The sequence below is a fragment of the Mesoplodon densirostris genome, chromosome 5, assembly GCF_025265405.1.
Source record: "Mesoplodon densirostris isolate mMesDen1 chromosome 5, mMesDen1 primary haplotype, whole genome shotgun sequence".
Lineage (NCBI taxonomy): Eukaryota > Metazoa > Chordata > Mammalia > Artiodactyla > Ziphiidae > Mesoplodon > Mesoplodon densirostris.
Genome location: NC_082665.1, coordinates 46,669,445 through 46,684,056, shown reverse-complemented (window position 1 = coordinate 46,684,056; position 14,612 = coordinate 46,669,445). Strand labels below are relative to the sequence as shown.

Sequence of the window (14,612 nt, the reverse complement as noted above, 5' to 3'; positions counted from 1 at the left end):
GGGAAGCCCCATTTATGTTTTTATTGTAACTGTTGATATGTTTATTTTTATATATGCCATTTTATTTTGTATTTTCTATTTACTATATTTTTTCTTTGCTTTATTTTCTCCCTTATTGCATTCTATCAAGTACTTTAAACTGAATATTAGCAACAAGAGTCAATAGATGCTTATCAGCTGTGTTTGTACATTGTGTTTGTGTGTGTGAGACAGAGAAAGAGAGAGACAGAGATGGAGATGCGGGGTCGAGGAGAGGGGAGAGAGAGAGAGAGAGAGAGAGAAGTTTTGTGAGTGAGTGCAATACGCCTGCTTCAGAATCCAGTTATAATAAGGAACCCCTCAGTCATAATAACAAATTTGTGGCTGACATAGTGCATTGTGTACAACAGACACTTTGCATTCACAGTTTGATGGTTGAGATATTGAATATTTTCAAGGAACTCCACTGGTCTAGGCATAAGAGTCACAAGATTAAACCATTGATCTATGATGGGATGAGTAATGACTGACTTAACTAGCGGGTCAGGCCAAACACCTAGGGTTGACATCTCAATTCTGTTTTATTGTCTACACATCATGCAGTGTCTCTGAGGAGGTTAAACTTTACGAAATTCATATGGAGTAAATTATATGCTACACTGGAATTTGCAGATTTAAGAATCTGTGAAAGGGCTTCCCTGGTGGCGCAGTGGTTGAGAGTCCGCCTGCCGATGCAGGGGACACAGGTTCATGCCCCGGTCCGCGAAGATCCCACATACCACGGAGCGGCTGGGCCCGTGAGCCATGGCCGCTGAGCCTGCGCGTCCGGAGCCTGTGCACCGCAATGGGAGAGGCCACAACAGTGAGAGGCCCGCGTACTGCAAAAAAAAAAAAAAAAAAAAAAAAAAAAAAGAATCTGTGAAAGTTTTACAGTAGACAGTTTTTACATATGTCTATAAGGAAAAGAGCAAAGTTGCTTGCTGAAATTTTCTGCCACAGAAAAGTTTTTAAAAATTAAAAATAGTCTTTAGCCACACATAAGTTTTGATGCATAAAATTTTATTTGATTTAAGAACATCACACGAATACCTATGTCTTCTGCAAATATAAAGTATTCTAGCAAGAAGAACTTTTTATATTTCATTTTGAACTAATAGTAGTAAGGAAATGAAATCTTGCTAATCAGAATTGATAGAGGCTAGCAGATAAAAATTCTAAATTTCCCATCAGTGTTGACAAACACAAAGTACTCATAGATGAAGCCTAACTCTTGTTAATATGGGAGTGATAGTAAACTAGCTAATTATTAAATCTTCTTAATTAGAAAATGAGAAAATCACTGAATAATATCGGATTGATGATACCCTTTACTCAGTCTGCAGAGCATTATAAAAATTATATGAACATTGTATCATATATCCTTTAAATGGGCCACTTGCCTAAATTAGCCACAATTCAACTTAACCACATGTGGCCAACCCAGAAACAGTTCCACTGTAATTTTAAAGTGCCTTTGGATCTTAGAAATTTGGTACTCATATACGTAAGCCAAGAATTTTTTAGTTTAATAATGTCTGCCAACTAACAGAGTACCTCCTTCCACTTTTAGATTAATAAATGGACATTTCAAGTGAGTATACATTTGATTTAACTTATCATAAGAACTTTCACTTTATTAACAGTTTGGCACATTGGATATTTAAAGTGTTTTTTTTTGGTTTGTTTGTTTATTTGTTTTAATGCTGTAGGTTAATCTTAGGATGAAATTCCCACTTATCAAATACATTTAGAAAATGTAGCTTTATTAAGAAAATGACAAAGATAACAAGAGACAAGAGGAACTAATCCTAAGGTGGATTTTTGCATCTTAAAGTCAAGTTGCTGGAACTATTTTTCCCTGTACACTGATATGTAAAGTCTTGTCATAACTGCTTATTCATAGAATTGATAAAAGCAAAGAATGTTGACTGAGAGAAAAGAACTTAAAAAAAGAAAAGGCATTTGCAAGGGATAAATCCAACCCACAAGCTCTGTGGGAAGCAAAACCCACTACCCATTTCTGGTAGTTAGCATTATGTTCCTGCTTTTTCTCTGGACAGCACTGCTCTCATGGGGCTGGAGGCATCATCTTGCTAGCAGACCACACTAGGGGCTCTTTTAGAAATAAATTTGTAATTCCTTTATTATCGTTTGACTTTTGTGAATGAGCCCTGCAGGAAAACTGAGGCTCGCTGTTCTCTGTGGCATGCACATTTGACAAGTCATTTCTCACTTCTGAGATCTCTTGGGAGAATAGAGAATGATTTGAGGAGTCAAGATGAATCAGAGGAAGATTTCTTTTACTCAGCTTCCCATCATACTGTGCATTTCTATGTCTATTTTAAAATTAACTCATGACCCCTAGTAATCGTCCCCTCTCAGTCACGCACATAGCTTCCTTTAAGACTGTTCTTAGTGTTCTCACTCAGAGGTGATTTTGACTCGTTAGAGTGGATGAATTGTGGGGCTCCCAGGAATATCAGGTTAGTTTTCTTCTTTCCATATGGCCCAAATGGACTAAATGTGTGTTTGTGACTCTGTTCCTTAATTTTAAAATTAATTATAAGTTATCACCCAGGCTTTAGTGGAGAGCTTTTCTGTGGTAAGTTCTCATAGTAACATAACACTAATCACATTTTGAATTTTTTTCTATCAGAGTTATGCTATCTGTAAAATTATGCCTATTTTTCCTTTCATCACTTGTACCTTATGAATATAAAATATGCTATTTTTATAGATCTTCATAAGGCACACAAGTAGCATATCTACTTAAAGTATTAAAAAGTACAACAGTATATTTTTCTTCCATGTTAAAATGAAAAAATGAAAGGGGTGAAACAGAAGTAGGATAGATTCTAATATTTGTTAAATGAGAATGATTAAGTGTCATTTGATAATCTAGTTTGGAAACTTTTATGTAACATTCAATAATTAATGATAGAAACAGAATTGTTTTATATAACTTTTTATTCAATATTTAAAAAAACCTTTTACTTATATTTATTAGTCTTACAATATCCTTGAGGATTCTATAGACATAGATATTACCAATGACATCTAGGTATGAAAGATTAAAATGACTTGTTCAATGTCCCAACATTGAGGGTGAAGCTAAACCAAATAACGTAGGTTTTCTCATTTTCTCACAAATACCTTAGCTGATTGACTGGGCTATTTTTTAAAGGTAGCGTTTCTCAAAGGCACTGATTTTGTGATTAGTTACAGTGCTTTTGTTGATTTGTCTTAAAAAAGTGAATGTCTTCTACTTTCTGTATTTTTGCTTTTATTTAACCTTTGGAGATCTATTTAATTATATTGAATCCACTTTTGAAGTTTTCCCAGAAACTTTATTTCTTATGATTTACACAGTCTTTTTTTTCTATATCTATGATAATTTATTAAAAGTCTCTTAGAATATCAGTATTAATTGATATGTTAATAGAAATTGATACAACATAGAAGAATACTTTTATAACAAAGTTATATTTTTATTTAATAAAAGTTTAAGAGAAAGTAATATATTTACCAATTTATAAAACCAAAAACTTCTGAATAGACTATAATATAAGAAGATGCACAATAATTGAGATTTCTCTTAATATAAAAGATACATAGGATGAACTTGAATTACCTAGTCTCTGAAAAGATTCTAAGCTTTCTCTGATTTTCAAATCTAATATTTAAAAATAAAGCAATAATTCATTTGTGTAAACAGTGGGAGTAAAAACATAACCTACTTTATCTTGAACCAAAAGATATATTACAATAGTATGTTTGCTGCTGCAAAGCCTTTTGTGGTTGCTGCTAATTACATTTTCCACTTCAAATTCTTTAAAAGGAGTATAGGTACAAATTGACTCAGTAAATATTTATCAGGTAAGGAAGTCCAGAAGGTCTCTGAGTTTCAAAAAATGTATGAAAGGGGCTTCCCTGGTGGCGCACTGGTTGGGAGTCTGCCTGCCGATGCAGGGGACACAGGTTCGTGCCCCGGTCCGGGAAAATCCCACATGCCGCGGAGCGGCTGGGCCCGTGAGCCATGGCCACTGGGCCTGTGTGTCCGGAGCCTGTGCTCCGCGACGGGAGAGGCCACAACAGTGAGAGGCCTGCGTACCACACACGCACACACGCACACACACACACACACACACACACACACAAATGTATGTAAAATACCAATAACATCTTTGATATGGATTTTTCCCTTCAGCTGAATACAGAGCATCCTGTCTTCCTATGTTATTGGATCAAATCATGAAATTACACACACCAAGCGAATGATGCTACAGGGACTGTGTAGCACGGACACTTTAATTAAAATACAAAATGATAATCTGCACTAGGGTGTTGCTAAGCATTTGATGACCTCTAATTACAGTAGTAGTAGCACTTTTATTTGATAACTAGATAACTAGGTAATTAAAAACATATAATTAAAACAAAGCCATATCCTAATTTATAAAGGCAATGGAAACAAAGAGCACAGTAAAACCCCATTGAAAAGGAGTTACTACATCATTATAATAAGATACATTTTAACCGACATATCTTATAAGGAAAATAAAAGTCAAACCTTGTCCTATGCTTTCTTGTTAAAATACCCTTGAAGACCAAATGGTAAAGTAAGTCCCAAATCACAAACACAATACAAAATGATTTTATCCCAGTGAGGTTTCGCCAGTCCAAAGTTATTGTGAATGGTATCGGGTGAAAGACAATGTTGGAAGATGGTGTAGAATTACCATATAAAGTTTTAAAGATTAAGGCCAGAACCTCACTTCATTACTCAGGAATAATTAATTACTGAGCACAGGTGTATTACATTTTTTACTACCTGCACTGTCACCACATTTCTCACCAGATACAAGTGGGCAGAATCCTTTAAATGTTGTCCACTTTGGAGCCCAGTATGAAGGGTCGTGTGGATCTAGGTTCCTGAGAGAGGAAAAAGCTTGGATGTTCATTAACAACCATGAAGGAAGGAACTGGCCCAAGCAGGAGCCTTTATCTTAGAGTTCGCAGACATAAGAGTTGTATTTTGCGTGGTGAACTTGATTGGCAAGGGTCAAATAAGGCCACTCAGCTAAGAAAAAAACCAAAGCAAAACAGCATACGGCCTAATTACATCCATGAACACAGAGACTTTCTAGATGTCTCTTTAAAAATGAACACTTCCTTGTATTCATGAAGCAATATTACCACTAGCAATACTTTTCTTCTTTCCTTGTCTCAGACACAAATGAACCCTCCGATCCACCAACAGAGCTTGAAATGTCACTGTCCCTTTCAGAGTGACACAGACCTCTTCCTCCTTCTGGCAAAATCCTCTGCCTGAATGAAGTTGGAGAGAGCCTTAGTGAGGTCTGAGGTCTCGGTGCTGCTCCCAAAGTCATACTTCTTCAGACAAGGGCACAAGCAGTGCAGGATGGCCCGGCGGATGTAGCTGTCAAAGACATAGTAAATGAAAGGGCTGATGCAACCGTTGGCAAAGGCCAAGGGCCCACTCACCTCCATGCCCCACTGGAGAAAAGCTGAAGGAAAGTAGAGTTCTTGCTGCAGCCCAGAAACAATAGCCAGGAGCTTGAAAGTATTAAAGGGCAGCCAGGAGAAGACAAAGGCTGCCACGACGATAAAGATGACCTTTATGGATTTCCTCAGCTTTTTGTTGTGCTTTCCCGACTGCTGGTAGCGGACACACAGCTTCCTTGTGATACAACAGTAGCAGGTCACAATGCTCACCAAAGGGGCAAAAAACGTAAAAATTAAGGCCACCAGGCCCCAAGCCAGTTTAACTGGAGTGGCCCTCTTCTCCGCACAGTATGGCTTACCATCAATCAGGGTGAGCTCCCGGGACAGAAGAGTAGGCAACCCCAGGAGGCAGGAGATAAACCAGACACTGGCACAGACTCCATACGCACAGTCTCTATTTCTGAATTTCCTGGATACGGCTGGACACATGATGGCCAGGTAGCGGTCAACACTCATGCAGGTGAGCAAGAAGACATTGCAGTGCATGTTGACTGAGATCATGTAGGAGCTGCCTTTGCACAGGAAAGAGCCTGTCCTCCACAGTCCTAAAGATGCTTCTTTATCCACCCAGAGAGGCAACGTGATGATGAAGATGAAGTCAGAGGCAGCCAGGTTGATGATAAAAATGTCAATCAGTCTTCGGCTGCCCCTTTTGAAATGCAATGCACTCATGAGGATGACGTTCCCCAACGCTCCAGTCAGGAACACCACTGTGTAAAAGACCGGAAGGAAGACAGATGTATAAGGAACGTGAGAGTGGGTCTCTTCAATATCAGGATTTTGGCTTGTAACATAGAAATATTCCAAATAAACCGTGGTTGTTTCTGGGTCCATCACTGGGTCCAGCAGGTGCCAAATCTGGTAAATTCTCTTACCTAGGAAGTTTTTGTATGAATTTTAGAATTCTCAAGGCAGCCTCTTTTATACAGTGCCTGCCTCTTCTCCCTGCCCCACCCCCTTCCTTAAAAGATCTTGGGACACGCATAAAAACAGAGATTAAAAATACAGTTTCTACCAGTCCTCAGAAAGGGGCCACAAGGAACACCACCCTGATTGGTACTGGGTAGTTGTGGTTATGGTTTTCTTTATTTGCATTTGCCCAGGAAACTGAGGTGCTTTTTGACTTTTTTCTTCAAGATATTCAATTTGTTTCTTTAAATCTCCAGAGATTAGGAAATGAATTAACTTTTTCTCCTTACCTACTTTAAAGATATCTTTGCTTTTCTGACACTGAGAATCCTTTCGATCTAGCCTCCTGTTTCACATACAGCATACTGTTTTACTTTTAGAATTTTAAGGTGGTGATGTTGAAGATACTGTTTTCATTTACATCATTGGTGAAATGTGAAGAAAATAGTCTTCTATTGCATAAAGAGTAAATTGAAATTTCCCCAAATCATACCAGTCCACATCTATGGCAAACATAATGATTCCAATTAGGGTACTAGTTTCTTCCCATTTATTTCGCTCTTTCAGTTCATGCATAATTGATCCTGTCTTGTTCAGTAAGTTTTAAAAAATACCCCAAATGCTGGGACCATGTCTTGTGCTTTTATCATTATTAAAAAAATTTTTTTTCACTACAATTAGCTCGGAACGTGCATGTAGTACGTGCTTTGGAAACGTTACTCATGATCCAGTATAATTTAGCAAGGATGAATTCATTGGGGTTTAACTGTGGGCATTGCTGTTATTTATGCAGCTTACAAACACAGGTTCAAAAGTCACAAACTGCTATTTTTCCGCTGTTACCTGTTATTATAATTCAACCAATTAAGTTCCCTTTTGTTAGAGTTAATATCCTTGAGCAGGAGGTTTTCTCCCTACTAACCCTCAAATAACTATCCTCCATCAGTCTCTAGATCCCCTCTGATCTTTTCTTCTTTATGCCTCACCTTGATAGCAGTGATTTTTTAGCTTTTGAGCTCTGACTTTTCAGTAAGTGCCTGCACACATCAATGAACTTCACTTTTGGAATTACTGACTTGGCAACACGCAGAACTATATTAGGTGACATTACAATGGAGTGGCCAGTATAGGCACTATAAAAGGAAGATTTTGGGTTCATTCAAAACACTTGAGAAACAGGCTAATATCAAAAAGATTTTATAATATTTTTCTCTCATCTGTTCCCTTTTATTTATTTGTATTTCACCATAGTAAAATACAACAAATTCTGAAACTGACTCCTTTTATTTCAATTCTTTACTGGCCACAGTGGCTCAAGCCTCCTTCATACCCTTCTGTCCTTACTTTTCCTCCATCTCATTTCTTCATCAAAATTACAGTTTCAGGTTGATACTACTATTGCATGGATGAAAGTATGATTGTTAAACATTTGAAGTCCTTTCTACTGAATTATTTCTCCCGTAATTAATATACTGAAAAGAATGATCCTGCCTGCTGTGCTCCTTCCTTCTGTCTTCTTCCTGATGTGTTCTATTGCCACCTCAGTCTCAGGCATTTAGTCTGGGTCAGGGGAGGATGAGGGCTACCCTGATCTGGGGCAGCCCCAGAAAGTCACTTGGGAGTTGATTTACGGGCCTGGGTCTACCTTCTTTTGTGTCCTAGGCTGCTCTGTGTTGTTCCTGGAGGGGGTGTGGGAGGGTATATTCTTCACTAAGTATAGGCTGCAGAGGAGATAAACTAATTAACTTTTTGACATTTCTTGGATAGAAATCCTTCTCACTGGGTAAGCCTTAACTATTTAACAGAATATTTCATTTTGTCAAATAGTTTGAAGTAGGACAATGTTTACTTGAAAAGGACTGATGGGGTAAACACGGAAAATTTAAATATTTAAACACTGTATGTATGTGTGTGTGTGTGTGCATTAAAGAAGCAATTATATGTATATATTTTAAAATTTCTTTGTAACTGTACTTTAATTGTATTATTAGAATTTTGCATTCTGCAGCCAGAAGTTCTTCTGGTATTTGAAAAGATAAGGTTGATTCTGGGGCTAAGATATTGAAAAAAATTTTTTTAGATATGTCTCAAGAATTCCACATAAAAGAATTATAAAATGGAAAAGAGTTCATGCTCATACTCTAGAGGAAAACATCTGTCTGCACATTTATTCTGTAGGTCTTAAATTTTCTTTCAGCATTCCAAAGCTGTTAGCCTGCTGATGTAAACTATCTCAAATCTGACTTTCTCAGTAAACTTTGAAGCAGCTGTAGACAAAATGATTTGCTTTATCATATATCGTCACTTTGGATTACGGTAATTAGTGGTAGAATGCTGCAGTATGAGAATACCCATCATGGATCAACAGTATCTTGGGACCCAAGTTAGAAAATAAATTAAGTGTTTTAAGCCAAAAAAGGGAACAAACAGCATAGTACTTGTCTTTTAATAGCTCAAAGTGTACAGAGCTATTATGAGACAGAACCCACAATAAAAGCTGACTAGATAGAGTAGGGGAGGTCATAGTTCTAAATAAATTAGGAACGACAATCATTTTTAACTTTGAATGTTCTTTGAAATAAACATGAGGAAACTAACAGTAAAATAATCAGCTACGCACAGACCAAAACTCAAAAACAACACTGGACACCATAAGCATATGAAATGGCAGTATGAACAAGGTGATGACCAAAAACAAAAGAGTAAGCTGTAAATATCAGTAACTGAATTACAGCACACATGTCACCTCTCAAGAACTGTTTTTTCAGAAACAAAACAAAACAAAACAAAACGCTCAACTTTGCTCCTTCATCCCTGGCAGAGATCATTGTTTTCAGCTTGTGTTCTCTAAGAACTTTTACAACACTGCTTCTAAAGTACTTATTATCTCATTTTACATGGTAAGTTGTTTTGGCGTCTGACCTCCTGAGCTGATCATGAGCAACTTGAAGGCAGAGACCATCGATATCTTTCCATCGGCCTCTAGCTTATAGTATTTTTCTAACTAAAGTCTTTTTTGGGCTCTTAATGTCATTGTTTTGAACCTGTGGATGCCAGACCACATTACACATTAGAGTCACCTGGGATGCCTACTAAACTGTAGCTTGCTGAAGCTGGTTCCAGATCTATGGAATCAGAGCTGTTAGGAGTAGAGTCTAGGACTTTATATTTAATAAGCCCTCAACGTGATTCTTAAACACACTAAAGTTTAGAGTCCCTGTTCTAATTTATATATCTTAACCAACTTTATACATTATGCTTTGTTATTATTTTGGCTAACTTTTTAAAAAGCTTAAAAATCACCTCTAAATTTGAACTTCTTAGAAGTCTTCTGGCCTGGATCTCAGAAATTTTTAGGAATTAATTTAGACTTCTGAACCCTCTCTTATTCTGTGTCCCAATTCAGAATTGGCTCAACTGTTGAAAATGGGGAGAGAGTAGGTTTTTGTCCACTGAGGCATCTGCGCAAGTGGATCTACGATCATCATTCAGCCAAAACTGTGACTACAAACCTCCGCTGCACAGGTGGATTGAAGGCTTTATGTGAATACGGCCACCCCAACTGGCACTATGATATATTACTTCTTCTTTTTCTCTATCAACCACTCTCACCCCCATATTAGAAAGGATTCATTAGATTAGGTAGCAGATAGCACAGCAGAAAGAAACCTCTGTTCGTACATGGTCTACTGATATGTCCCAGAATAAATGGCAAAGATCATGAAGCAAACTATTTGTTTTTCATAAACCTTATCAATCAGAGTGATTATATATTCATTTGTTAGAAACACTCTCTTGAGTATCATAACATGTATAACCATTTAAATAGTCCAAATTAAGAGCTCTGTTTATAGTCTAAGAGTGATTTTTTTTTTATTCTGACAGTTACTCGGAGAGTTTAGTGCAATATAATGTAATATATCATGCCAAATTAAGTGGAACCTATTTGCTATTGTCAGTGTCCTCCCCAACTTTATTTGTTGGATTATTTCCCTTGGTACCTTATATTTATGTAAACAGCAGTGATATTAGTATTTTAGGCACACTTCAGGCTTCTTCATAATAGTTGATTTAATCTGGATTTAGGTTGTGTACAACAAAAATTGTATATTGGTGTCCCTCATACCCAGCACAGTGTCTGGCATACAATAGGTGATCAATAAATGTTTGTAGATCTGGACTGAATTATGCTTGAGTTTTTTTCTTTCTTTTGGCGGTATGCAGGCCTCTCACTGTTGTGGCCTCTCCCGTTGCAGAGCACAGGCTCCGGACGCGCAGGCTCAGCAGCCCTGGCTCACAGGCCCAGCCGCTCCGCAGCATGTGGGATCTTCCCGGACCGGGGCACGAACCCGTGTGCCCTGCATCGGCAGGCGGACTCTCAACCACTGCGCCACCAGGGAAGCCCTATGCTTGAGTTTTGAGCCATTTGCATTGAATAAGAACTTTTCACAAACTTCTCCAACAGCTTCTATTTTCCATGATTACTGTGTTTTTTGAAACAGCAAAGGTCTGAGTTGCTGCATCTTTTCTAATCAGAATGCATATAGCCTTCCTCCTTTTTCTTTGTCCATCTGCATTTCCCACTATCTCTGTCTTCTTGCATATTGCCTTGGCTGGAGGTGTAGGATACATGAATTCCCCAACGAAACTTTAATGCTGTGGACCTATGACAACCATATTTCGGAGCTACATTATTTTTCTTCCAGCAGAATGATAAGTCATAAAAGTTTAGAGCTTTAAGTGACATTAGTGATCATCTAGTACAACCATTTTACTAATGAGGACACTGGGGCCCAGAAAGAGGTCGTCTACCAAAGATTCACATTGATGATTTTAAAAGAAAGGACAATTTAAATTTCAAGTTCTCATCTACATATGGTCCATCCTCTGTCCTTCAGAAGAATGGACATCTGAACAACTATAGTTTGTTGCTCTGTGTAACATTTGACAGGAATTACTAAAAGGAAAGAGCTATTTTGGATGTAGTTTTCTATTTGCCTTGTCCTTGATTAATTTTGCCATGGTTCTATAGTGAATTGGTACAAAGAAATTCAAAGGTTGACACATCTTTTTGAGGGTAGTTGTTGACTGGAACCCATAATTTGCATATGTTTCTATTTTCCTCCTTTTTGCACTCCAAAGTTCATAAGGAAAACAACCAGGACAAAGCTCTGTGAGGACCTAGATGGGTGGGATGGATGGGGGGGAGGGAGGTCAAAGAGGGAGGGGATATATGTATACATACAGCTGATTCACTTCATTGTACAGCAGAAACTAACACAACATTGTAAGGCGATTATACTCCAATTAAAAAAAAACTATATGAGAAAAATATAATGTAGATATATCTTGCTAAACATAATTTTTAATTTCTAAAAAAAGTACAATTAAAAATAATATGTAAGTATATTAGGGAATTTGGTATTGAAGGGAATTCTCACATAAAGTGTTGTTTTGTAAGCACATAATATAAACAAGTTATAATACCTGCATGTCTAGATTTTCGGTTATTTGGTTTGTTTAAAGTATAGTGTCATGATAACACCTTCTTGCTGAAACTAGAACCATCCTTCACAAATTAAGCCAGAGGTCTAGTTCAACTTTGCTTTTAAATCTAAATTTTGTAATCTGGATTTGGTTGTACTAAATCATCTTTAATATTTGTGAAAATATGTCAGGCAGCTACTGTTTCCCAAACAGTGCAGTAAGAAATGGAAACAGATTCATTGATTCATTAAGGATTTATTTTGCCTATCCACATGACCAGCTGCACAAATAGAAGACAGAAACACCCAAGATGTAGAGATAAATCAGAAACACCGTTGTGTGCTTAGTGGTACTGGGTGTGACGAGATGGTTCAAATCCTCTGGGCTGAGTGGGTAGGATGGTCACAACCTCAAGCATGCAGACACTCCCAGGTCCATACCAAACTGCTGACTGAAATGTGTCTTGTGCGTTTCCTAGGCATTCTGCAGACTTAACAGGTGAAAGTGTCATCCTTGTTTGCAGGTCTCCCCAGGAACGTTCATCTCCTGAATCATGAGGACTTACGTATGCTATGAGCCCAGCCTGGGAATCTCCTGAGCGGAGGTAAGTAAGGATGCCTGAAATCTGGTCCTGGAAAGTCTTTCCTAGTCATCCGGCAGTTAGTCCAGAGGTTCATAAACCTCCTGATGTGAGCAGGGACCAAGATAAATGGCTTACTTCCAGCCTCCAGGGGAATTGAGAGCTTTAAAAAGGTGTTTATACAGTACTGATCCTACTCAAAGATTACAGGTGTTGAACAAATATTTGCAAACACTAATAATTTAACAATTGTTTACTACGCTCCAGGCTCTGGGCTGGGTATTTTATGAGTATTTTCTCATTTAATCCTTACAGTGATCACGCAGGATAGGTGCTACTGTCAACATCATAATTTAGAGAAAAGTAAACTGAGACTTAAAGAGGCTAAGTAAATTGTCTAAAGTCACAAAGCTAGTCAGCTCGCCCCAGTATTCAAGCTTGAAGTCAGTTATTCCCTGGTCTCAGTACCCTTGTTTGTGAACTGAGGTGCTGTCTTCCTCTTCCTTTTTTTTTTTTTTTTTTGGTGCAGTACGTTGGCCTCTCCCGTTGCGGAGCACAGGCTCCAGACGCGCAGGCTCAGCGACCATGGCTCATGGGCCCAGCCGCTCCGCGGCATGTGGGATCTTCCCGGACCAGGGCACGAACCCGTGTCCCCTGCAGCGGCAGGCAGATTCTCAACCACTGCGCCACCAGGGAAGCCCCATTCCTCTTCCTTTTTTAAACTTCTATTTAACCTGGTTTTGTTTACCAGGTGACTTCACTGGAGAGATAGTTCCACTCCACTGGAGAGAGAAGGTAGGGGATTTCTAATGAAGCCAATGGATGAAAACACTTCCTGGTGAATACATGCATTGAGGAGTCTTATTGCACATTAACAATTTGCCTGGGCACCTCCTCCATTTTCTCTAGTTGATGTCTCTGACAAACTTCTCCTATGACCAGATATTCTACATGAAAATCCAGTCATATTTGAATATTATATTCGGCTATTACTTTATTTTAATTAGGTAAAAAACAAATGATATGCCTTCAGTCTGTCAGGGGGGTAGAAATTTAGTATCCCCTTGGGCCTCCCATCTTTCTCCTGTGCTGTGGCCAAATTCTAAGGCATTTGGGGGACGAGGAAGGGTTTGAGAGCCCCTCTGCTGCTTCAGTTGGCCGCCTCTGTAGGTATCTGTTGAGAAACCAATCATTTGCTGTTCTCAGAGCACATTCATGAGTCCACACACGTCACTAAAAAGATGTCCCTGCTTCCTGTCTGTGGATTTCTATGCAGTACTTGAAGGCTTAGAATCATTTTGTTGCCTCTGTGCCATACAGTCATCTGCAGTCTCTGAGGTTGTCCATGACCTTATCTGCTTAAGGCAATATTCTCCAAATTTCAGTCTTTTTCATACTACATACATTTTTTTATTCACTTTTTTTGACATATCTGGGACCCTCAGTATTAACTTAATATTTTCTTCAACAAATTGTAATTTATTTTAAAAGGAAACTTGACTGCAATAAAGAGAAAACTAATATCACTTGCCACAAAGAGAAAGCAGCCACAAACAAAAACTACATGAAACCCGAAGAATGTCATTACATTCTAGTTGGATACCTTCTGTCAGGTTACATCCTTCTTAGTCTAAACGTAAGCAGTAAAACCAGAAAGACTATCTGCTGCAATGGGAGTGAGGTTGTGGGAGAGAAAATCAATGGGTTAATATTTTAGAAGTACAATCGCACTGCTGTTCATAAGCAGGGTGGTGGTAGGGATAGCACAGGACTGGAAAAATCTGAGTCATATTCGCCACAATTAATTACTAGTAGTGACCGGAAATAGGTTCGTCACAATTAATGACTAGTAGTGACCGGAAATAGGTCATCTTACTCGGCGGACCTTCGTCCCTTCCTTAGTAAAATATAAGAATCCATCTGCTCAGACTTACCTTTTGCGCACCTAGGGAGCTGAACTACATCTCCCAAAATGTGCCGCGCGGCACCGAGAATGCCGTCCACCGCCTCTCGCAGCTTTTCCTCTGTCCCTCCTACAACTCCCACAAGGCCCCTCGGCTCCGGGGCCAGGCTGGGCCCCGGGAGGAGGCGG

General features: G+C 38.6%; 1 protein-coding gene across 2 annotated transcripts; it reads right to left on the bottom strand.

Annotated features, from left to right (window-relative positions):
- Positions 1-3,637: 3,637 nt before the first annotated feature.
- Positions 3,638-14,608, bottom strand: GPR15 (G protein-coupled receptor 15). 2 transcript variants are annotated; one of them, XM_060098651.1, is made up of 2 exons: positions 14,455-14,608; positions 3,638-6,419 (listed from the first exon to the last, which is right to left on the bottom strand). In XM_060098651.1, exon 2 carries the CDS (start codon positions 6,376-6,378, stop codon positions 5,302-5,304), a length of 1,077 nt encoding a protein of 358 aa, XP_059954634.1. In that variant the 5' UTR covers positions 6,379-6,419; positions 14,455-14,608; the 3' UTR covers positions 3,638-5,301. The 2 variants fall into 2 exon arrangements, 1 of the variants encoding a protein (XP_059954634.1); XR_009532563.1 differs by lacking the exon at positions 3,638-6,419 and adding an exon at positions 12,200-13,694 and having other exon boundaries at positions 14,455-14,543.
- Positions 14,609-14,612: the final 4 nt, after the last annotated feature.

Bases quoted from the DNA above. Each gene is read 5' to 3' on its own strand.
- GPR15 (XM_060098651.1), bottom strand. From the start codon at position 6,378: ATGGACCCAGAAACAACCACGGTTTATTTGGAATATTTCTATGTTACA.